General features: G+C 39.1%; 2 protein-coding genes across 10 annotated transcripts in view; one reads left to right on the top strand and one right to left on the bottom strand.

The window, feature by feature from the left end:
• MATCAP2 (microtubule associated tyrosine carboxypeptidase 2) overlaps window positions 1–19562 on the bottom strand; it is a 54709-nt gene extending 35147 nt beyond the window's left edge. For 3 of the 5 annotated variants that reach the window (XM_087429574.1, XM_004418828.3, XM_087429563.1), the window contains exon 1: window positions 4668–4926. In XM_087429574.1, the coding sequence (XP_087285700.1) occupies window positions 4668–4692 (25 nt within the window). In that variant the 5' untranslated portion in view covers window positions 4693–4926. Of the gene's footprint in view, window positions 1–4667; window positions 4927–13574; window positions 13645–19409 lie in introns of those variants that run through there. The other 2 variants (XM_087429587.1, XM_087429581.1) reach the window with 2 other exon arrangements.
• Window positions 1–25424, top strand: part of ANLN (anillin, actin binding protein) — a 123723-nt gene that overhangs the window by 47825 nt on the left and 50474 nt on the right. For 2 of the 5 annotated variants that reach the window (XM_087429536.1, XM_004418826.3), the window contains exons 1-2: window positions 19261–19493; window positions 24626–24779. In XM_087429536.1, the coding sequence (XP_087285662.1) occupies window positions 19476–19493; window positions 24626–24779 (172 nt within the window). In that variant the 5' untranslated portion in view covers window positions 19261–19475. Of the gene's footprint in view, window positions 1–19258; window positions 19494–24625; window positions 24780–25424 lie in introns of those variants that run through there. The other 3 variants (XM_087429525.1, XM_087429533.1, XM_087429548.1) reach the window with 2 other exon arrangements.

Consider the following 25424-nt stretch of genomic DNA (forward strand, 5'->3'; position numbering starts at 1 on the left):
TGCCCAATTTGTCTGCATTGTAACAGATAATCTATTAATTATAATATCTCTAAATTCAACATTACCCAATACAGTTTCTCAACTGTAACTGAAAAAAAAAAAAGAGATGAAAAGGCACTGCTAATGTCATTCAGGAATTGAGAAACTTGATTGTACTTCATGATTTCTAAAAATGTCACAGTCCCAGTTAGGAGCACTTCAGTGTTATTAGTAACAATGATTCTAATAACATGACACTGCTGGGTTTTGGTCAGAAACTATTGTGTGCTATTTTTTTTTTTTCACAGTTAGAAACGTGCAGGGTATTCTCTAATGCCAGAAAATGACGGTTGTGGTAAAAGAAACAGCATTAAACATCATCTAAATCAGCGAACATGCTAGAAAACAAACTTCCCCATGGCTTTCCACTGAGGATGGAGACAAAACTCCTAACCACGGCATACAAAGTCACTCATGGTCAAGTACTCTGCATCTCTGGTCTCACCTAGCATAACGTTCCCCCTTAATCAGACCACTCTAGCTTCCTTTCATTTTGTCATTCCCTCACACTCACCGTTCTCTCTCCAGACACAACACCTCTTCACACGCTGTTCCCTATATGTTTGGAGAGTCCTTCCTTTCTCTCTTGGTTAGATTAATTCCTTCTTATCCTTCAGTTCAAATATCACTTGTTCAGGAAACCTTTTCTCTGGAAGGTTCTTTGAAGCACTTGTCATGGTTGCAATTTTACATTTGTTTGTATAATGGCCTTCCCCAACACTGAAATTATAAGCCCCATTATGGAATATATCTGTGTTTGTTTTTGCTCACTCACTGCCCTGCTTATGAAAGGATGGCCAGAAAGGTAGCCAAGGGAAGAGAATATCTTAGAGGAGAGAGAAGATACAGGATTTGAACACCTGAAGGTAAGGGAAAAATCAGTCACCAGATGGTATGATTTTTCATAAAAGAACCAATGAATGATGTTGAAAACAAGTTTTAATGGCAGGTGCCTACTGCTGTAGGACAAACAGGACCTTTGTGCCTAAGTGTATTCATCCCATATGCCCAAACACTGGCCTTAAGAAGACTTTTGTCTCCAGTATTTTTACACATTCATTTTGGTGACAACAGAGCTTCATTTCTAGATGTCGCATTAAACACTTATATCACATATAAAATATGGGCAATAGGAAATCGTACATTAACATAACCTTATGTTATATGGCTTCTGACAGCGTTTTGTCACTCTCTGAATGAGCTAGATGTCTTCTTTCTTATTTTGAAGACAACAATTTTATAGTCAAGTAAAATATGATCTTTCTAGGCAAAAATAATTTACAGACTTGGCTGTGACAAAAACTTAAAAAACAACACTTTGAGTAAACTATCAGATGATGCACTATTGATGTTAAATGAGATCTTCTTGTTGAATTTTGTGGCTTAACTCAGCATATAGTCATTGTAACAGTGTTCTGACTTTCCTAGTGGTTGAGAACATGGGCTTTTGAATGGAACTCCTCTGATTTGAATCTTGGCTGTTTATTAGTAACTGTGACCTTGACCAAGTTACTTAACTTTTTGTGCTGTAGTTTCCTCATCTGTAAAATGGGATAATAACACTATATACCTCATAGTTTTGGTGTGAGGATCAAAAAAGTTAATGTATGTGAAGTGCTGAGAACAGTGCTGGCCTGTAGTAAGCAGCATGTGTTGACTATCAGCCTCATTATTATATTCAATATTATATTCTGCTCCTACAGAAATACTCCATGGAATGATGTAAATGGGCAAGTATTTAGAATCATTAAATTTTGATTTCCAAGGTAAATTTAACATTAAATAGTTAATTCTACATTCTAGAATCAACATTTTAGTGGCTTTAGTATAATAAACTATCTTCTTTAAAAAGCTATGAGAAGGGGACCGGCTTAGTGGCGTAGTGGTTAAGTTCATGCACTCCGCTTCAGTGACCCAGGGTTCGTGGGTTCGGATCCCAGGCATGGACGTACACACTGCTTATCAAGCCATGTTGTGGCAGGAGTCCCACATATAAGGTAGAGGAAGATGGGCACGGATGTTAGCCCAGGGCCAATCTTCTTCACCAAAAAAAAAAAAAAAAAGCTATGAGAAGGCAAAGAAATCTTTTCTGATTTGAATCCATTTCAAACAGCATATATAGCATACACACCTTTCTTACTTTACTCCTCCAATCAGCAGTTCCACCAGGATGTTATATTTAGATTATATTAAATCATAACTAATAAGTCAAAAGTGGGAAAGATGTTATATAGGAAGTGATTTCAGAAACACTTAAGTAATTGCTTCAGTCCTAAAATAAAAAACAACCACTTTGCTCTACATTTATAGTTATTTTAAAGCTGAAAGAAAAAATGAACACAGTCCCATCAGTATTGTCACCAGGAACAATCAAGTTCTTCAGCTAACCAGAAGCACATGGGCTTCTTAGCTATTAATAAATAGTGAGGCGATAGCAAGGGAAAAGGGGGGCATGTTTTCAGCTAAACTCTCTTCATAAAGTTTCTGGCTGTCCAAACTGGGCTTTCTGATATGTCAGTGAAATGCTGGGCACAGGGTTCTAGAACTATCGTTTTAATTAGTGAAGCACTATCAAAAGAAACGGAGAAACTATTTTGAAAAACGACCTGGTCAGTTATTTTTAAAGGGGCTGTAAATTTGAGGCTTGAATTGTCCCAAATAGTTATTTGAATTTTTATTGATTATAGAAAGTCACTGCCAAATTATCTACCTCAAGGTATGCAACGTGCAGAGTTGGACTGATAAGTGTATTGTCACTAAATTACAGGAAAGGAGTTGAGGCAAGAGGAGTGCGTCTACTATTTTATAAAGTTCTCTCTCCTCAAATTTCTAACTCTGTATATTGAAAAACAGGGGACCCCCTTTGTATTGCTGACTAGTTGTTCTGAATATCCACTTTCTAATACTAATATTATCATAATCAAAATCTCTCTACAATGATTGTTATGCTTTGGGGAAATTATTTTAACTGATGTTATTTCTAAATCGTTATCTAATAACCTTCACTTTAACAGAATCTAACTACATTTTTCTCCACGGCAGTGGTTCTCAAATGGGGGGAGGCGGGGGGTAATTTTGCACCCTACAGGGGACATATGACAATGTCTGGAGACATTTTCGGTTGTCAAAACTCAGTTCTTAAATGGAGGGCGATGGGGGTATAGTTTGCTACTGGCATCTGGTGAGTAGAGGCCAGGAATGTTGCTAAACATTCTACAAAGCAAGACAACTCCCCAAAGAATTATCCATTAGTTCAATGTTAATGGTGCCCACGTTTCGAGATCCTGCTCCAAGACAAAGTATGGTATTTTTAAGTAACTGTCAATATTTTCACTGCATTTTAAGATGAAAGAATAGCATCTATATCAAATCACATTTTTTAAAAATCTAATGCCAATTTAAGGGCCTCTTAGATTCTGTAACTGTCTATGCTTCCTGTCAAATCACAGCAATGTCACGATTGCACAAAATCAGCTCCACATTTTATAACACGGAAGTTAAAATAGTATAAAATTAAGACCATAAATATTTTCATTGGAAAGGAATTTAGTTTTACAATGAAAAAATTCACAGAAAAATGGTCTATTAGGTACTGCAATGCCTTAAAGTTAAAAATTCGGGCCTTGGGCCAGCCCCGTGGCTTAGCGGTTGGGTGAGCGCGCTCCGCTGCTGGTGGCCCAGGTCTGCATCCCCGGTGCCCATCCACGCACCACTTCTCCAGCCATGCTGAGGCAGAGTCCCACATACAGCAACTAGAAGGATGTGCAACTATGACATACAACTATCTACTGAGGCTTTGGGGAAAAAAAAAAAAAAAATTCCGGCCTTATTTTGACGCTAGTTTGAGGATTAGGCATTTCTCTGTTCCTCCGTTGTTCTTCGTTGTTCTCAGTCAGGATATGTACTGGATACTACCACGAACCCTGTCTTGCAGAAATGTTATACAGAACGAAATGCCAGGAAAATGGCCTAGGAAATTATTCTAATTTATGTAAGATAATTTTTAAATGGTTAATATCTATAGTTATTTTTAAAAAATGATACAAGGCAAGTAAACTTTCTGACCTGGGGTCTAAAACAGCCATTTCTTATGCCTGGTATAATACATACTATAAAGTGATCTATTAATATCATCACCTCAAAAGGTTCTCACTGACTTAATAAAAGCGTTTATACAAATAAACACAGTATAAATACTGACATATTTTTGCTTAGCTCTGATTTTTCTGAACATTCTAGAAAATCAGATCCTAGTACACTACAATGCCTAATCACATACCTAAGATGCTTTCAAATAGAATCTAACAATATTTAGATCGTACATTTGTAGGACCAGTCACCTATTGTAATTTACTTCACCAGATTCCACAGCACGCGCTTACTGATAATAAGCGACAAAAGGAAAAGGGGCCGCGCTCTCTCTTCCCTCCGCACCTTTTCCCCGAGCACCTGCAGCGCGCCCCGCACTGCTCCGGGCCGCCGGGGTGAGCGCCCGCGGAGCCCACCTCCTACCGTCACCTCGGCCTCCGGGCGGTCGGCATCCCGACCCGCCCCACACCGGCCGCGAGCGGGGCGGGCGGACACTGGCCGACCCGCCAGCCCTGGGGCCAGCCCTTCCCGGCGCTCACCCATCACGCGAATGGACTCCAGCATCGTCCCGCCGGGCGGCGGGCTCCGCGGGCGCGGGGGGCGAGGGCCGGGCGGGTGCCGGCCGGGCCGCCTCTAGCCTCTGGCCCGGGCCTCAGAGGCGGGGTCGCGGCGGGAGGTTGCTTTCCCCGACCTGGAGCAGGTAAGGCCGGTAAGGACGGACGAAGACGTGCGGACTCAGCGCTGAGAAGACCCCTCCCTGCGGCCGGCAGGTGCTGGAAGGCACACTGGCAGCCCTCCGCTGGGCGGCTCAGAACCCGCCGCTGTGACGTTGCCGCTCCCCCGTTGCTAGGAAACGCTTCTCGCCGTTCGCGTGCGCCGCGCTTCACAGAACCTGCGCGCCGCTTGGGGCGCTCCCGCGTCGGGGGCCAGGCTCGCCGGAAGCGAGGGAAGAGGTGGGGAGGGAACTACAACTCCCGTCGTGCAGAGCGCAGGCCCGCACCGTGGGGGCTTGTGGGCTGGGCCCCGGGACAGGTTCGCGTCTCGGGTCGTGGGTTATACGCATTTTGACTGATTATCCCCAAAGACACTTGTGCGCTGTGTAAGAGGGCTTAACACTGCGGTAGCTTCATGAGAGAGGGGTGGTGTGACATCACACTTAGCCCCAGCTGCGAATTGCAAAGCCAGTCTCCCGCACCCTCTAGTTAATTTACAAGGTGCGAAAAAGCTAAAACTTTAGGTTGAGCTGGTAATACTGAGCACCCTCATTATTTGAGGAAGCTCAAATACATTTACCAGTTGAGTACCCCAGCATAGTATCCTTAATACTGTACTAAAACACAAATTTTAGTTTATGATTGTGCCATTGATAGGGGCTGAATGTTGTTTTTCGGTTTATTATTCCATGGGAAATGTAGAGACTATGCCATCCTACAAACATTTCTTGAGAGCCTCATGCGTGCAAGATTCTGAGACAGGCCTTGAGGATGTAACAAGGAAAATGAAATGTCTCACGGAGCTTACAGTCTAGGAGGAGCTCATAAGATAGTGTTAGCACTGCCAATTCTCAGAGCCACATTTTTTCTTTACCCTTCCTCAAGGTTGAGATAAGAGACAGAAATAGTTGGAATGTGTTTTCAAACTCAGGAACAAAAGAAAAGTTGGTTATGTCAGGAATATCATACTCTGAAAACAACAGAGAACATGTGCGAGTTTGTATCTTTTTCATCAGTTAGGAGGGAACAGTGGAAATTTAACTATCACAAATAGTGAATAACTTCACATCCTATTCTGTCAGAAAATCCTGTGAATATTATTTTCAAAATACATCCAGAATCCAGCCACTTCTTACTATCACCACTGCCACTATTCCAGTTCAAGCCACCACCATCTTTAGTCTGGATTATAGCTAAAGCCTCCTAAATGATCTCTGTATTTCCACCCTTGCCCTCTTCACTTTATTCTCAAAACACAGTGGCCTGCATGATCCTGTTAAAAAATCCGATAATGTCACTCTTCTGTGAAACACACTTCAAGGGCTTCCTTTCTTAGCTATGAGGTTCTTTAGGATGGAGCCTCCTGTCACCTCACTGACCTCATCTCACACTACTCTTCCTCTTGGTCTCCTCCAGACACACTGGCCTCCTTGATATCCCTCAACCATGCCATGCACTGTTTCACCTTTCACCTCATGGCCTTTGCAATTTGGGATTTCCCCCACCTGGAATGCTCTTTCCCTGGATGTCCACAGGACTCACTCCTTCACTTCCTTCAGGACTTAATCCAAACGTCATTTCTCAGTGATGCCTTTCCTGGCCACTCAATTTAAAATTCCACTCCTTTCTCTGATTTTCTATCCCCTTTCTCTGCTTTATTATTTTTTTCCCTTAGCACTTAAAATTATCTAATTTATTATATATTTTACTGATTTATCTTGATTATGGTCTGTCTCTATCCCTAGAATAAAATTTCCACAAGGGCAGTGATTTTTGTTTGTTCACTGCTATATTCCCAGCATCTAGAATAGTGCCTGGCACACAGTAGGGACTCAATCAATTATTTGTAAAATTAATGAATAAGACAATAGAAAGTATGTATTTTCAATGACAACTCAAAGAAAATAGAATGATATAAAATGGGCATGTAGATAAAGAACAAATCTTCAGGGGAAGATAAGCACTTGATACAGTAATGAGCAATGAATCCTTTGCATTCATAAGAGCAGTTATTCTTGCAACATATGTCCTCAGGAAAAAGGCTGTAAATGACCCTTACATACCCAGCTTCCTTAGCTTCCTGATCTACCTAAAACTCTAAAACCTGCTTTCCAAGTTTGCTGTAAATGCACCTATTACCCTTGCAAAGTTCTAGTTTTTAAAGTCACTGCAGTTTAAGAACTGTATTTCTCAAAAAAATAGACTCCTAAAAGATGTCTCCAAGCCATAGGTTCAGCATCTGTGTAAAGAATTTACTCTGAATGCTTTTACTAAAACATACTTAATCAGATGGTCCATTTTCATTATATTTTGAAGAAACCAAGATGTATTATTTTATTCATTCCACAGGTATTTATTTATATACAAGGCACTGGGCGTAGTGCTTTTAGAGTATATAAAAGACACGATACTTATCCTCAAGAAACTTACTGACTCGTGCATGGGGAAGGTTTTATATATATGTAGACTCACATGCATACACACACACACATGCATAATACAAGTTAGAAAATGATATGCACTAAAGGTATACCTCCCTCTTCAACATTTCATTAAACTTAAGAATCTAAAAATAAACAGTTTGATGCCCCTGTAGTAGCCCACCTAGAATATTATTTCATCCTTTACTTTTAAAATCATTTTTATGTTCACCCTACCAATATTTTCTTGTGGATCATTTTTATTTCTAAATATCCTTAGTGATAAGTACTATATAAAGGTGCATATCAATTTAATCAAAGCATTTTTAACAGATATTCTTCATGTACTATTAGGCATTGAAGTACTCTTGCTAACAAATTCGTGAAAACAAAGAGTTTATCTAATTTCTTACAAAACTAGTACTGTTATCAGCTCCTTTTACCTTTCCCACCTATGCAATTATTCATCCTCATCTGCTTTGTTAATTATTGATTTGTGCTACGCCTGCTTAGTATTTCCATTGGGTACAGCATCTGCAGCTGTCCATTTGTCTGCTTTTGAGTCAGCATTGTTTTTACATGTCTGCCAGAACAATGAACAGTTCCATCTTTCTGAGCAACTTTCCTTTATACCTGTTTCTATATAAACCATTAGTATTGATACAAAAGAATTGATGTGATTATCAGTTACTACTCCATTTTCAAAACACTGATTGCCAAATAAAGAATTTATTAAAGCTACTTTTAATAATTTGTATTTATCTTTAAGGATGCACCCCTGCCCCCTTAAGTTTTCCAATAATAGCCAAGAATGCCGTTGTAGTTATCCTACTGCAACATTATATTTCATTTTGCTTTGAAGGTTATTTTTATGTCCGGTACCAGCATTGTATTGTGGATCATTTTGATTTCTGAATATCTTTAATGATGATTTCCATTCAATTTTAGATACAAAAATGATAGGAAAATAGGTATTTTGATAGAAATACTGTTCTTTTATGTAGGGTGGGATTTTTATGCTATGGATAAAGAGCTCATATTTTTATTATTTTATCAGTAATGTTTGTTTAATTAACTCATATGTTAATCTGTGTATTCCACGTACATGCCACATGGCAAACTATTCATAGTCAATGGAGTTCCTGGATAAAAAAAAGTCGGTTGAAACATCTCTGATAAGAGAGATCAACATCTTCCTTTTTCAAGACTTAGAACAGATCTGATCATTTACCTTGAATGGATGAGTTGGGTAATAAAGGCCAAGAAAGAGGAAGAGAGAGAGATGATGAAGACCGGGGAAGATTGCTAATAAGCATTGCTAGTGGAGAGACAAATACTATATTTCACTTTCTACAGCAAAAGTTCATTTTGTTGAGAGCAGATCAAGTATATATGATGCTTGAAACTGAGAAAAAGTTTAATTTCTTAAGAAGAAGTTATCTTAGTAACTAAAAAAGAATTAGAACATTAAAATAATATTTACTTTAAAATTTCAGATGAGAGTTTAAAAGAATGGGGGGAAGAGTAGCTTCTAGAAAATACTTCTGACTTTCCTTCCTATTCTGTTGGAAGCAATTTATAAAATTCTATGTCATTGAAAATATGTGAATTGAGGAAAATTAATCTGCAGCCCACAGTTATAAAAGAACAGAGCAACTCCAATTGCAATATCCCAGATTCTAACAAGCATTAACAGAAGCCTCAGGGGAAGCTGTAAACAATGTTCCTTGACTCATAAAAGAAAAAAAAAAATCCAAGGAATAGTTGATTCCGTGGCTTTTAAAAAAAAATTTTCAGTGAAGTTTGAATGCTTTCAGAATGTCCATATTGGGAGAATGGAATGTTTCCAGTATGTCTTTTTCAGAAGAATGAAAAGCATTAAGTGGATGTCAAACAAAAGAATGCTTTGTAAAACTGCCTCTGCCTTTTCACCTCAATGAAAATAGTCATAACAGCACAAAAATCCTGGGAAACACTGATTTTTTTTTGATAGGATGTTTTGTTGTACGTGACTGGGGGAGGAAGAATATTTTTTAATCAGATAAAAAAAATGTTGCCCATCTTAGTTATATTTTGAAGAAACCAAGATATGGATTAATCTACTCCTTCCACAGATATTTTTTAAGTTCCTACTGTATACAAAGCAAAAAGATGATGATAAAGACATGACACCTACCCTCAGTGAAATTACTGACAGTGCATACATACATACGTACACATGATGTACATACATCAACCAGTCCTTGAGCACATACATCAGGGATGTGGTGGTGAGTAAATCAGATAGAGTCCCTGTTCTCTTGAAATGTATGTTATAGTAGGAGAAACAAACAACAATCAAGTTAACAAATGATGTAATTTCAGATACAGATATGTGCTACGAAGTACAGTAAATCAGGGAAGTATGCTAGATGGTGACTTGGAGTAAGGGGGTCAGGAAAGGCCTCTTTGAGGAAGTGACTTTTGAGCTGACACTTGAAGGATAAGAAAGAGTCAGCTATAGGAAATTTGGGGGGACAAGAATTCTAGGTAGAGGGAATTGCAAAGGCAAAAGCCCTTAGATGGGAATGATCTTGACATGATCCTGGGGCTATGTGAAGGTCAGCATGGTTGCAGTCCAGCGAGCTGGGGAAAAGTGGTAGGAGTGAGATCTCAGAGGTAGGCAAGGGTCAGGGAAAAAAGTCTGGACTTTGTAATCAGAAGCCACTGGTGGATTTTAAACAGGGCAGTGACATACATGGCTTATTTTTTTAAAAGATTGCATTGACTGCTCTGAGGACAATGGATAAGAGGGTGACAGTAGAAGCAGGGAAACCAGACAGGAGACTCTTGCAGTGGGCCAAGTGAGGGTGATGATGGCTTAGAGTGGAATGGAAGCTGTAGAGAGCGAGAGAGATAGAAGACCGAGGATATATTAGGAGGCAGAGTTGACCAGTAAGTTGGGTACTGGATACAGTAGGAGGAGAGGAAGAAGGAATTGAACATGACTTCTGGGTTTTTAGCTTGAGCAACTGGGTGCACAGTGGTGCCACCTATGGAAATGGAGAAGATTAGGGAAGAACAGTTTTAGTGGGGAAATTCTTTTTTTTTTTTAATTTTTTTTTTTTTTGTGAGGAAGATAAGCCCTGAGCTAACATCCATGCTAATCCTCTTCTTTTTGCTGAGGAAGACCGGCTCTGAGCTAACATCTATTGCCAATCCTCCTCCTTTTTTTTTTTCGTCCCCCAAAGCCCCAGTAGATAGTTGTATGTCATAGTTGCAGATCCTTCTAGTTGCTGTATGTGGGATGCGGCCTCAGCATAGCTGGAGAAGCGGTGCGTCGGTGTGCGCCTAGGATCCGAACCTGGGCCACCAGTAGCAGAGCACGCGCACTTAACTGCTAAGCCACAGGGCCCGCCTGGGAAATTCTATTTTTGATATGTTAAGTTTAATATGCCAGTTAGACGTCCAAGTCAAGATTTCAAATAGGTGGTTGGATATTAGAGTTTGGAGCTCAGGGAAGAGATCATGCTAAAGAAATAAATTTGGGGGGCCGGCCCAGTGGCTTAGTGGTTAAGTTTGCCTGCTCCACTTCAGCGGCCCAGGGTTCACAGGTTCAGATCCCGAGTGCGGACCTACACACCACTCATCAAGCCATGCTGTGGCGGCATCCCACATACAAAATGGAGGAAGACTGGCACAGATGTTAGCTCAGTGACAATCTTCCTCAAGCAAAAAGAGGAAGATTGGCAACAGATGTTAGCTCAGGGCTAATCTTCCTCACCAAAAAAAAAAAAAAAAAGAAAAGAAATAAATTTGGGAGCCATCAGTATATCGATGGTATTTTAAGTCCATGGGACTGATGACATCACCTAAGGAGTGTGTGTATGTAGACATGAGTGCTCAGGGTAAAACTTAGAGTTCTTAGTCATTTAGTTGTGGGGCAGAGGAAGAGGAGCCAACACATATAGAGAGAGTAATATATCCATAACTATATAACTATAACTACATATATATGTATAATGTATGTGTGTACATATATATGTATAATGTATGTGTGTACATATATATATGGCTTTTTTTTCCTGAACTGTTTAAGAGTAGTTTACAGACATGATGCCTCTTTACCCCAAATACTTCAGAGTATATATGTATACATGTAAATATATGTGTATATGTATATGCGTGTGTGTGTGTGTGTGTGTGTGTGTGTGTGTGTGTAGAGAGAGAGAGAGAAAGCAAATGTAGTAAAATGTTAATATATTTGGAATCTGGTTGAAAGGCATCCTGGAATTCTTTGTTCTACTTTTTTTCTTTCTCTCTCTGTGTTATGTGTATAAAAATTTTGCAAATTTTCTTTAAGTCTGAAATCATATCAAAATAAAGTGGTGCAAATTGAGTACTAAGGTGGAAAACGGCCTCACTGTGGACTAGGTGGGAAATCTTATAAGACATGATATTCAGCTGTAGTCATATTTAGATATCCAAAGTGTTGGTAGGGCATTCTGGTAGTGGGATCAGGGTGAGAAAGCCATGGAAGTAGCAAAGAGCAGGGTATGTTCAGGAAACAGCAAGTGATTGAGTTCTGTTCTTTGAGAGCTTTCCACTAAGCAAAGTGGGTGGTAAAGTCATTTGCAGAGTAAAGGGGTAGGTTGGGGAAACTGGTAGAGAATTTGATAAAGATTCAAATGTATAAGAATGAAAGGATTCTGAGCAACATTAAAGGTCCAGTAAGGTGGGATAAATTTGAAATGGAATTGGCTAAATGGTCAACAAACCAGGAAAAACAGGAAAAATAGAAGGTTAGAGATTGACAAGTTAAATGCAGCGAGAAGGACAGGGCCAAGGAGAATGGTATTGAAATGGCTTCCCCTGGGGTCTGGCTGGGTAGGGGGCAAGTGAGGGATAAAGGAGGCTGGGCAGTGTTTGGGTGGGACACCTAGGAAGGGCCAATACAGGTTCTGGAAATCTCAGGTTAGTAACATTCTTCTTGTTTCCTCATCTACTATTTTAAAGGGTTGAAGTAGGTGATCCCTGTTAGCTTTACTTATTTTTTAAATTCCCTTTTTTCTCGGGCTCCTTTTCAGAACAGATTGAACTACTTAGCATGTGGCCTCATAGAAAAGTGCAAGGTGTGAGATCAGGGCTAATACATGGGCCTGGCTACAAAGCATAAGCTATAACATTTTTAATTTGACCAAAAGTTGGGAAAGGAAAATGGACTGAAGGTTAGGGGTTGAGGGGCTTGCAGGTTTAGTAGAGATGAGCAGCAGTGGAGAAGAGATAGGGATTCAAGATTACAATCAGGAGGCCAGTTTTGGGGTTTGAAATCTTGGAGATGGAGCACTTCCATGTGTTGATTAGCATCCAAATGTGGCCATACATGTGGCAGATGAGTAGAAGAGAGGAGGAGGTCAGTATAGTTGGCAGTTTTGAGGAGTGGTGAGGTCAGGGTGTAGGAGACTGTGGTCACTGAGAATTCGTCAGCAAACATCTCTTGAGGGCGTATTACATGCCAAGCATGAATAGTGCTGACAAAGACGGGATGGTGTCAAACTGTGAGAAGCAGGGAAGAGCACAGCGAAAGTGGGTGTCATAAATGCCAAAATTTGGAAGGGTTAAGAGAGAGTAGAACAGTTGTGGTCTGGAAGTAGTATGTGAGGAGAAATTTTTGAAGTGTTTGGAAGATAAAGTTCATGACAGACATCAATGGAGTACAATGAACCTTCTTCTCGTATCAGATTTAAGGGGAGTATTTTATTGATGCTCAGTAAAGAGACTTTGAAATTTAAGAAACACTGCTTCTGCTATTTTGTAATATTTAGGAGCTACTTTTCTTTAATATGGGACTGCTAAAAGTATGGAAAAGTCAAGCTATGAATACGGAAATTATAGTGTGATAAGTACATAAAAGAATTCTTCCTCTTTACGAAAGGATTTACTGTGGTTCTTTAAATAAGAATTCCCTTAATACACTTATTAACCACCTAAGAAGGTAAAAGGGAAATCAAAGTTGTATAAATTTTGAGAATAGCCTGTTGAATAAAGGAAATATGCCTGTGGTTGCATTGGTTTTCAGAAACAATACAGTACTTGCAGAAAGCACAATCTGTTTTCTCTTACTTTGGAATATGAAAAATTTCATTGATTAAATTAGAAAAGAAAAAAATCTGATGCTAAGGACCATTAAAATGTGATGCTGGGGAACATTAATAGCAAAGCTAGCAACAAATAAAATAGCCCTTTTCAGTAACACATATACAACATCCTTTGATGGTTCGTATTTCTTCATCATAATAAACTTGTAAAAGAAGTGGCCCTTCAGCCAGATAACCTGAAGCAGAGAACTTGACTTTAATACTTCTTCCCACTTCCTTATGATTAGATCTTGGCCTTTTTGCTCCCTGTAAAAAATAAGAATATTTACATCACTGTATTATTTTGTGAACGAAATGAGAATGTGTGTAAATGTATTTTGAAAAATTAACTGTAAATATATATCATTTGGAGTGTCCTTATTGAAGTAAATGTTTTCAAATTTTTGTATTTTTTAGCCCTCCAACAATTTTATCTGCAAAAGATATGTTACTATTTCCTTTGTTGAAAAGGAAAGATTTTAGAAGGAACAAATACTACTCATTTGTTCTAGGGCCATCTTTGATCTCTAGTTATCTCTGCTTCAGAGCCTTGATTCTCTTCTTAAATTAATGTAATAAGGTGTGGTCTTTACCTAAATAACTTGGGAGGTTGTGGTATGTATGTATGTATGTATGTATGTATTTATTTATTTATTTACGAGGAAGGTCGGCCCTGAGCTAACATCTGCCAATCCTCCTCTTTTCCTGAGGAAGACTGGCCCTGGGCTAACATCCATGCCCATCTTCCTCCACTTTATATGGGATGCCGCCACAGCATGGCTCGACAAGCCGTGCGTCGGAACCAGCGAACCCCACACCGATGCAGCGGAGCACATGCACTTAACCGCTTGCACCACTGGGCCGGCCCCTGTGGTTTTTATTTAAATAACTATGGAAGACACTTTTGATGACTTTTAGAATGTTAACATCATTTAGGCCAAAGTGTATTGCTAATAATCATGTGAATATAGCATACATTTATTTTCTTTCCTAACTTAATAAACATTTTTTTTTGAGAAAGCAATTCCAAGAGAAAAACATGGATGCTCTTTATTCAGTACTTTAGATATAGCTCAAGGGCATATTTACATCATTATTGTATCTTTGGTGATCAAAGCAAATAAATTAGCAAAAATGTCAAGAGCATAAACAGTCTAGGATTTGAAGTCAGGCAGATCTGGTTCAAATTATTAGGTGATGGTTTTAGGCCATTCACTTAGCCTCTTTCTATCTCAGTTTCTCTGTCTCTAAAACAGAAATAATAGTTATCTTACATTCATTCATTCAACAAATATCTACTGAACTTGGGTGCCCAGAAGGTGCTGGGTTACAACTATAAACAAGACAAGTCCCTGCCATTCTACAGCTTATACTCTAGAAGAGGTAGATAATAAACATAAATACATAACTAAAATAATTCCATATAAGTAGTAAATGCAATGAAGAAAACAAATCAGAGTAATAGGACTGAAAATGATTAGGGGGGCTGAGAGGAGGGCTGTGGCCACCTAATCTAAGAAGTCTTCTTTGAGGAGGTAGCACATTAGAGCTTAGACTCAACTAATGAGGAGTGAGACATGGGTAGATCTGGAGGAGTGTCCAGGAGGTTGAAAGTTCTTGAGGCAGGAAGGAATTGGGCATTTTCTTATGACCAGAAAAAAGGGCTATGAGGCTGGATCCTAGTGAACAAAAACGGAGAGTACTGGGATATTCAGAGGCTATTAGGATATTAGGAGATGCAAGCAGGATCCAAATCATGTAGGGCCTTGTAGATATGATAAAGAAACTGGATATTATTCTAATTACAATGGAAGACATAAACTGGCTCTGAACAGGGAATTGACGCTGCATAATTTACATTTTAAAAAGATCCCTTTCTATTAATAATTTACTAAAACTAACAAGATACTTAAGTTGGTTTGCAATAATCAATTTTGTTTCTATATATTGTACTAGTAATAGATAGTTTAAAAATATAATTAAAAAGATACCATTTATAAAAGCAGCAACAACAACAAGAAAGATACATAGGAATAAATTAAAGAGTTTAAAGATCTTTACAAGTCCATTATTCACACATTATACATTATAATAGTACATTATAAACATTTCTGGAAGATATTTAAGTAAGCCTAAATTAATGAACATATACCATGTTCACGAATGGAAGGGCTTGATATCACAAAGATGTCAATTTTCTCCAAATTATGTGACAAATTCAGTATAATTCCAATTAAAAATCTCAAGAGGACTTTTTTTTCCTTTGTGGAATTTGATAATCTGACCCTAAAATTTATATGCAAGAACACGGGGACAAAATTAGCCAAGTCAATTTTTAATTTGCCCTACCAGATATCAATACTTAAAATTAAGACAGTTCGATATTGGGAGAGGAATAGACAAACAGACCAGTAGAACAGAATAAAGAGCTCCAGAATAGACCTACATATACATGAAAAGTTGATCTATTACAAAAGTGGCCTTACAGGTCAGTGGGGAAGGGATGGATAATTAAATAACTGCTGCTAAGACATTTGGTTGTCCATATAAAAAACAAAATCAATCCAGATAATTTAAAGAGAAAACCATGAAAACCCATACTTTAAAATATTTTCAAGAAAATACAGGGAACATCTTTAAAACCTCAGGGTAGGGAAGGATTTCTTGAGACATAAAAAGCACAAATCCTAAAGGAAAACACACACATGTTTAATTACATTAATATTTAACATTTCTGTACATCCAAGACATCCTAAAGTGAAAAGACAGACCATAAACTAGGAAAAGATATTTGCAAGTCAAAAAACCAACAAAGGGTTATTTTCTTGGAAAATAGTAAACCATCAACAAAAAGCCAATAAAAAGACAACCACATAGAAAAATGGGAAATGGATATAGAGTTGAAATTCACAGAAAAGAAAAACTGAAAGGCCAACAAACACATGAAATAATGCTCACTTTCACGAGTAATAGGAGAAATGCATACAAACAAGAATAGCAAAATCTAAAAAGTATCCATCGTTAGGGAGCACTGAAGTAGCAGGCATGCTCATATACTGCCGATCGAAGCATAAATTCTTACAATCATTTTGAAGAGCAATTTATTTTTAATATCTGGCAATAATATTGAAATATATTTATTGAAATGATCCTTTAATTCCTAGGTATATTACTCTAGAGAAAGCTTCGCATGTGTGTATATGGAGATGTAAAAATATTCATGGCATCACGGGATCTTTGGAATGAAAAACTGGAAATGAACTAAATGTTCATTAATAGGATAATAGATACACAAATTACAAGTATATTCACGCAATGGAATACAGCAGTGAAAATGAATGAAATGCAGCTATAGCTATTAGTGAGGATGAATCTCATAAAGAGAATTTTGAGCAAAAAGAAAAAACAGTTGCAGAAAGATATGTATAGCGAAAATAAAATTTATGTCAAACACTATATATTGTTATGGGTATATATGTAGATGTAACAAAAGTACATATATTTCATGAGAACGATAAACATCAAAATCAGGATAGTTTTACCCCTGGAGAATGGAAGGTGAATGGAATTAAGGAGGGAAACACAGGAGACTTCAATTATAAGATTATATATTTTTTAAGCTAGGTGGTGGGTACATGGTTATCTGTTTTATTCACTCCTTTTTTGTAAACTGGAAATATTTCATAATGTGATGTTTGAAAGGAGAAAAGTAATTCTAGATTTTTATAAACTGAAGAATGAACTACCTGGGGGGTAAGAATGGAAATAGACATGTTAGGAGACAATTGCGATATTCTAGGAGAGTAAACTCAAGTATCTAGCACAGTTTCTGGCACGCAGTAGTGTTTAACAAATTGTAGCTATTTTTATGGTGGTTGCTATCATCATTATCAGGATAAAGACCAAAGATATAGGGAGATTGTTAAGAAATAAAAACTAAATGTTTTGAGTAGCTATGTTGTGTTAAGTGCTTTATTTATCTCTGTTAGTCTTGACTAGAATCTAGTTATAGAGAGTCTAAGGCTCACAGAGGCCAAAGCAGAAAGGCACCAGAGTACAAATTTCTTGGTTTTTTTTTTGAGGAAGACTGGTCCTGAGCTAACATCTGTTGCCAATCTTCCTCTTTTTGCTTGAGGAAGATTGTCCCTGAGCTAACATCTGTGCCAGTCTTCCTCTACTTTGTATATGGGCTGGCACCACAGCATGGCTTCAGGAGCGGTGTGTAGGTCCGCCCCTGGGATCCAAACTCTCCAACCCTGGGCTGCCCCAAGCAGAGCCCAAGAACTTAACTACTATGCCACCTGGCTGGCCCCGATTCATAAATTTCTAATGACTCATTTTCCAATGGTTTTTAAAACACACCTCCCCTCCTCCCCTATACACACACCTCTTTCCTGTCTAGTACTTGAAGAAAATTCAAGTATCTTTTCTCTTTGTTTCATAAGTAGCATATTTTCAGTTGAACAGTAATAGTTCGATACACCAAACACTTGGATAGTGCTTTAGTACTTACTGCAGAACGCTTTTGGATCTCTCTCAAGTTTTCATCGGATCCTCCTAACACCTCTAAGGAAGGCAGGGCAGTTGATTATTCCTGTTTTACAGATAAGTAAACTAAAATCCAAAGAGGCTAAATCAGAGGTTCACCTTGTGACCATGAACTTCATGAAATCCTATGTTAAACAAGTTATGATTGAGTGGGTATTTTTCTAGGTAGAGGGTCAGCTTTAATTCCATTTTCAAAGGAGTCCATGACTCGCCAAAAAGGTTTCAAAAATAGTGCGTTAAATGATTCGCCTAAAGCCTAAGGTCACATGGTGCTGGTAGAGGCAAGACTCCAAACAATTTCTTCCTACCCCATACTCAGAATTCTTTTCATTACAACCTATAGCATCAAAATTCAAATTAGAGATATTATTGGTGCGATACTTTTTGTAATATATTCTGACTGCTAAGATGGAAACATTATTAAATATAACGAAACATCTTACTTGGGAGGAATAGTTTTGGTTTGTTCGGCCGTTGGGCAATCACTCTGTGATCTCCACGGCGTGACTTTTCGGAAAAGCTAGTCTTTACAAGCTCAAGCACAGACTTGCTAAATAAGAAATGAATCTGATACAGTAACTTTGTAACGTATTCTACAATTCTGAGTAATCTATCAAGAATAATCATGTGACACAGTTTGAGCTAGCGGAGGAAAGCGGACCATGAGCTAAGAATGAGATTTTCATTTCTCCTGGACCAGTTGCTTAACGTCTTAGGGTCTCCCTTCTCTCAGCTGTGAAAGGAAGGATTAATGTGGATGGCTTCCCAGAATCCCTCCAGCTCTAACATTGTATGTAGTCGAATGGGATTTAAAATAGGAAGCAGCAGAGGAGTTTTGTGTATAAACTCTTCCTACACAGTCTGATAATGTTAGCTGTATTTTCCGAAAGAGAAAGGCCTCCAGCGCCCTAGGAGGGTCACTGGGCATTAGCCCCAAGTGTCCGGGGGCCCACCAGACCTGTCCCTCAGGAGGGCCAACCTTGCAGTTCCTCTTAATATGAAGTAGGGGCGGGTGGAGAGAAAGCAATCAAGGCCAATTGGCCAAGGGGATTTGAAACTCAAGAGCTCTTAATCCTATATTTAGGAACGAAGGAAGGCGGGAACGCTCAAGCACAGCGGGTGCAAAGGGATCCGCTTACACAGGGTGGGGTGAGCCAGCGTTGGGGGTGGTGCTTCGGGACCTGAGGCAGTTGAAGCGCCGAGAGCGCCGCACTTCCCGCCCCATCCCGGCCGCCTGCAACGCCACTCATGGGAACCTCCGGGCTCGGCGAAGCCACGTGACCGAGCGCCGGGGCGGGGAGAGGCGCGCCCCTCCCCGCCCCAAGCGCATGCGCGCAGCTCCCGGCGCTGAAATTCAAATTTGAACGGCTGCTGGAGGCCGAGTCTGACACTGGAGGCTGAGGGGAAGAGGAGAGGAGGTTGGGCGAGTTCCCTCGTCCCGCACTCCTTGTTTTCTCCAAGTGACACACTGAGCCAAGACTCACTTTTCTTTTTCTGAACTTGAACCACCGTTTCCGTCGTCTCGCAATCGACCCGCGAACCCCAGGGCGATGGACCCGTTTACGGAGGTGAGAAAACTTGCGGGCACAGCCAGCCATCACCCCTCTCGGCCCTCGCTCTCCCTTCCTACCTTCTGTCAACCTCTGGGCCCAGCGGGCGGAGGGCGCGTGCGCGCGCGTGCGCAGTGTGCGCGCGGGGTTCGGGCTGGGGAAGCCGGGAGGGGGCCGCGGATGCCCCTTGCACTGCGGCTGCGGTGCGTCTTCAGTTTACTTGTTGATGTTGTCCCGCAGATGTAGCTCTGGGAGGAAAGTTTTGAGTCTGTCCTAAATGGCGGTAGTGAAAAAACTGTCAGCCCCGGTTATTATAATGCCCCTCTGGAGTGGAGCCCTGTTCCCCCGGAGAGTGAGGTTGGGGCCTGACAGAACAGGTCCTGCTGGGAGTCAAAGCGGGATAGCTCGTAGGGTGGAGTCGGGTGCCCGAGTGACTCAGTGCTGTGTGTGCAATCGCCGCCTGGGAATGGAATAGAATGTGATTTGCCGGGTTCGTGAGGCTCGCAGAGGAGCCGTGCGTTCAAGGATGCTGTTAACGAAATGACAGCAAAACGTTAAAATAAGCCAGTGCCTGAAACCATTGCAGCCGTTCCTATAAAGTCAATAGTTCCTTCAGATTCCATTGTTCAGCTAACTAGCGAAGAAGTTGCATACCCAAGATTGACATTTTAATTGAAAGGAAACAGTGCTAACCGAATATGTACAAACCAAAATTATTAGCCTAAGATTTAAAAAACCAAAGTAAAGACATAAACCTTTTTTGTGTGTTTATAGAGTATAACATTACAGCAATGTTTAACTCATCTTTTGTTCTTTGGAAATTGACTATAGATTAATTACATTGTTATTGTGCCGATTATTTCTCTAGCTTTTACTTCTTGTTGAGAATGTACGTTGACATATTCGGGAGTTGCATGTTGCCAGGTGTCCGCTCCCTTTTCTTTCAGGACAGTTCCTCTTTTTTTAGGTTGTTGTGCAAGTTTCAAACTGTTATTTTTGAGTTGTTGCAAAGTAGGCCTAAAAATGTCCCGGTGCTAGATTAAAAATTTAAATGGTATGGAGAATAGTAATACTTTCTTTTTTGGAGATGTAGTTACAATTCCGTAAGTTAAGTCTAAAATATTAAAAGTTCAACAATTAGAGTTTACTTGTATTCAAACACAAAAGTATTTATTTTTGTTTCAAATTCTCAATCTTGGGGAAAAACACATCAGTTTGTTCACCTTACTTTTAAAAATTCTAACAAAAATCCAGAACACATTTTTATGTTAGCTTAAAGAATAGGGCTGGTCGTGCACCATATATTTTTCACTTACACTGAAGTTAAAAAGGATATATTATTTTATGTTACTAACTTAGAATAGGATTCCTTAAAACATTAGCCCTCTTTGTTCTGAATATTCTTTGTATTTTCCTAAGTAACTGACAGGAACAAAGCATTTTGAAAGTTGGCTGAAAATTGTACTTCATTTTACTTAAAAATGTCATTCTGAAGCTAGTACAAATCTCAGTTGAAAGAAACTTTTGTTTGAAAGAAACGTTTCATTTTAGAGTGTGCTCAGAAATATACAAGGTTTAATATGTATGGTTTATATTATGAAAAGTTAGATCAGTTGCAGTTGGAATAAACAGCTTTGACATCTTTTCCTTAATTGGTAATGAGTGAACTATTTGAATTGGTTCCAACCATTAGGTGCTTAATTATAGCTTTCATAACATTTTTGCACAGTGAGATGAACTGGTACAGTTCCTTGTTTGAAAAAGACTGAAAGTCAGTTAACAAGACTTTCTCAACCACAGTTCCTTATCAGAACCGTAGAACACACAAAGTTATTTGAGAGACTGTTTTCTCAATTTTCCCAAAGGTGATTCATTTCCCTAGGTGTCTCATATTTCTGCAGTTTGTTTGTTTGAATCAGGATCTAGACAGGGTCCACAAGGTAATGTCTTTCTAATGTTCTTCATGGACCAACCAGAAATAAAGAATCCATCTTGATTCATGGATAAAAAAGCAGTTAAGGCAGATGTTTATTATTATGATCTAATATGAGCTGATAGCATTAAAAAAGTTATGTTGGTGGTATGAAGTTAGTTCTGCTGACAATAAGTTCTTAAAAAGAGCAATTGGATTTAGTCAAAAGACAGTTTATAGCAAAGTGGTTAAGAGCCCAGACTCTGGATCCTGGGTTTGAATCCTGCTTTGTCACTTAGTTATGTGACCTGTGGCTTATTATTTAACTTGTGCCTGAGTTTTTTCATCTATGAAACAGTAGTAAAAACAGAACCTACCAAATAAGTTTTTGAAAACGAGTTACTGTGTGCAGACACTGAAAGTACTTTACATTAAGTCCTATATAAGTGTTAGTGATTGTTCTTGTACTTGTTGTTAGGTGAATTTAAAACCATAAACTTACTATTCGTAACACTGGTGTTAGCCTCTTTGTTTGAAAATCTGTTCATGGGCGATGGTCATCCCAATCCAAGACTAGAATAGGGAAACCCAAAGCTAGTTGTGCCAAGTCAGAACTTTCTATGTAGGAACCTTTAAGAGAAAAAGCTACAATTAAAATACTTTGTAAAGCATCTTTTCTTGTGATATAAGTAAACAAACAAACATGCTGTTATTGTTTGTAATGGAGTTTCTCTTATTTTCTAGAATTAAATAAAAATCTCTGTATTGACTTGAGAAAGAATGCTGCTAGAGGAAATTGAAAATGATAAGTTAATTTATATTGAGTCTACTCTGTTTAAGAAGGCAGAAAAATCACTAATACTGGCTAGAAAAATTTCTGTCAGAAATGATTTGAGGTGTATGTGGCAGAAATTGCTTAGGGACTATAACCTTCAATTATCTTGGATTCATCCATGTGGAACATCTTATTTTGCAGTTATGCAGTGTTTTTTTTTTTTAATGCCTCTACTATTTGAAGAAGGAAGTGTGATATTTAAAGGAATGTACCTCATAAATAAAAGAACCCTGAAATTTCTGATACACTATTATAAGAAAGGGTGACTTACATTTATTGAGCTGTTGAGTTTATGTACTTTAGATACATCACTTCTTTTAAATTAATAATCTTTGGTTCTTATTAGTTTTATTTTACAGATTAGGGAACTGTTTTTGCTTATCTGGTTTAATTTTTTTTAATCTTGAAATTTTTGGATCTAATGTAGACAATAGAAGACTTGTATATGTTTGAATGGCAAAACCACGTTCTTTGGTTGTGACCCATTGCTCATAGTAACTGAAGATATACTGACTCACAAGTATTCTAACTGACCAGAATGGAATGTGGGCATGTCCATGAATGAATGTAATTAGGCTAGTTTTGTGCCTGGGGAGTGATTTGTTTTATCGTGGGGGAAATTATCAGTCATATATGAATTTGTGTGTAACAATATCACTTTTAAGTTTGTTGAAGACTTTTATTTAAAGGGTGGTCTTGTGTTTTGAAAGGCATTTGGTTCATACATTGTCCTTTCGGTGCCATAGCATTTGGATTCAGTGTCACTTCTTTCAATGAACTTTAAATGAGAAAGTTGTGCCTTCTTCCAAATTTAGCTCAGGCTTCTTTGGCATACTCAGAGAAGTTTTTAAGAATTGCTATTCTGTTTTAATTAAGGAATTAAAAAGATCAAATGGAGTTTATTTTCTTAGTTTGCTAACTACTGTATCTGTGTTTGCAAGGCAATTTATAAACTCCAGCTAATAATCTGCATCCCTCCTATAGTTGTGCACATTTGAAAGAGAATGAATTGTTTTACAGGGTCTTGTGTTTTACCATACTGATTCAAATAGGAGCATCAGTTGATTCAGGGTAACAAAATAGTATTCATGGTTTTATGGAATGGCTAAGATTTCAACTTAAAACTTTTATTTTATTGGTTGGTATTTAATTAATACATAAGATTGTTTAGGTTTTTTTCTCTTAGGAATATGTCTTATGTTTCCAAAGGACTAATACATCAGTTATCTCTTGCTGTTTACTACCACCCCAAACCTTAGTGGCTGTTTTAGTTTTGCTGCTGTAATTACAATTCTCAGGGCTTGACATCACATATACTATTATCTTCTGTAGGTCAGAAGTCTGATGGATTTTACTGGGTTAAAATCAAGGTGTGTTGGCAGGATTGTGTTCCTTCTGGAGGCTCTAGAGGAGAAGCTCCTTGCCTTTTCCAGCTTCTAGAGGCCACCTGCTTTTGGCTTGTGGCCCCTTCATCCATCTTCAAAGCCATCAATCACATCACTCCGACCTCTGCTTCCATTGTCACATCTTCTTTGACTCTGACTTTCCTGCCTCTCTGTTTTCTTTATAAGGCTATTGTGATTACATTGGTCCAGGTAATCCATGATAATGTCTACATCTCCAGACCCTTAATTTAATCACACCAGTAAAGTCCCTTTTGCCATGTAAGGTAACATATTCACAGGTCCACGGGATTAGGACATGAACATCTTTGGGGGACCGTTATTCTGCCTACCATGGTGCTTGGAACGACCACCATGCTATTTCTCATGATGCAGAGGGTCAGCAGTTTGTGTTGGGCTCATCTGGGCTGTGCTTCTGCTGGTCTTCCCTGGGGTCATGCAGGAGTCTGCAGTGGTCTGGCAGTGATCTGCAGTGACCTGGGACTGGATGGTCTAAAATGGTCTTGCTCACACATCTGGTGGTTGATGCTGTCAGTTAGGCCCTGTGTCTCTAACAGGCTTAACCTGGGCTTCTTCACAGGATGGCACTGTTCTAAGGGAGGGAGAATAGAAACTGCAAGACCTTCTGAGGCCTGAGATTGGAAGTCACACAGTATCATTTCTGCCACATTTTATTGGTCAAAGTAAATCATAAAGACAGCCCAATTCAAGGGTGTGGGAATAGATTCCTCCTTTTCATGGAAGCAGAAAAAAATTTGTGGCCATTTAAAATCTTATAGAGCTAACTTTACACATTTTATCTCCCCTTTAATGTTCATATTACATCTGTAATAATTTTGACATTGGGGTGCTCATTTGGTGAATCTTGGCTTAATTACTTAAGATTTTACTTTTGAAGTGTATTTAACTGTTATCCTACATGGCAATTGGTGATTTTAGAAAATACCTGAAGTTTTGTGAACCTTGAACTAAACTTGTGTTTTAAATATTGTATATGTAGAAACTGCTTGAACGAACCCGTGCCAGGCGAGAGAATCTTCAGAGAAAAATGGCTGAGAGGCCCACGGTGGCACCAAGGTCTATGACTCATGCTAAGCGAGCCAGAGAGCCGCTTTCAGAAGCAAGTAACCGGCAACCCCCATCTGGTGGTGAAGGTAAAAGACTATGAGGAAAAGCAAAATTTGCTTTTTTTTTTTTTGTAAGGAAGACCAGCCCTGAGCTAACATCCCATGCCAATCCTCCTCTTTTTTGCTGAGGAAGATTGGCCCTGGGCTAACATCCGTGCCCATCTTCCTTTACTTTATATGGGACGCCGTCACAGCATGGCCTGACAAGCGGTGCGTCGGTGTGCACCTGGGATCCAAACCTGCGAACCCTGGGCCACCTAAGCAGAGTGTGAGCACTTAACCGCTGCACCCCTGGGTGGGCTCCAAAATTTGCGTTTTTTTAAAGGTGATAAGCCCCAGTTATTTCATTGTGTATGCGGAAGAGCCACAGTCTTTGGGAGACAAATTTAATAGCCTCTAGGGGAAAGATCTGCCTTCTGTTCTATTTTAGGATTATTATGTTAGGCCTAGAACCTATCAGGCCGTAGCAGAGTTTCTTTTAACAAATATTTCAAATTAATTGGTTGAACTTTATTTTCCTCAATCCAAAGTTATCCTTAAAACCCCCAAGGGAAGAAAAATAAAGGAGCAGGTGAACACTTATATTGGCAGTGGTGTGGAGTTTATCTACCCCACCAGTGCCAGAACAGCTCACCACCAGGTTCAGATGGTGTCTCTGGCACGAACAGGGCA

Source organism: Ceratotherium simum, chromosome 1 (genome assembly GCF_057802395.1).
Source record: "Ceratotherium simum simum isolate JZ-2026a chromosome 1, ASM5780239v1, whole genome shotgun sequence".
In the NCBI taxonomy this organism is placed as follows: Eukaryota; Metazoa; Chordata; class Mammalia; order Perissodactyla; family Rhinocerotidae; genus Ceratotherium; species Ceratotherium simum.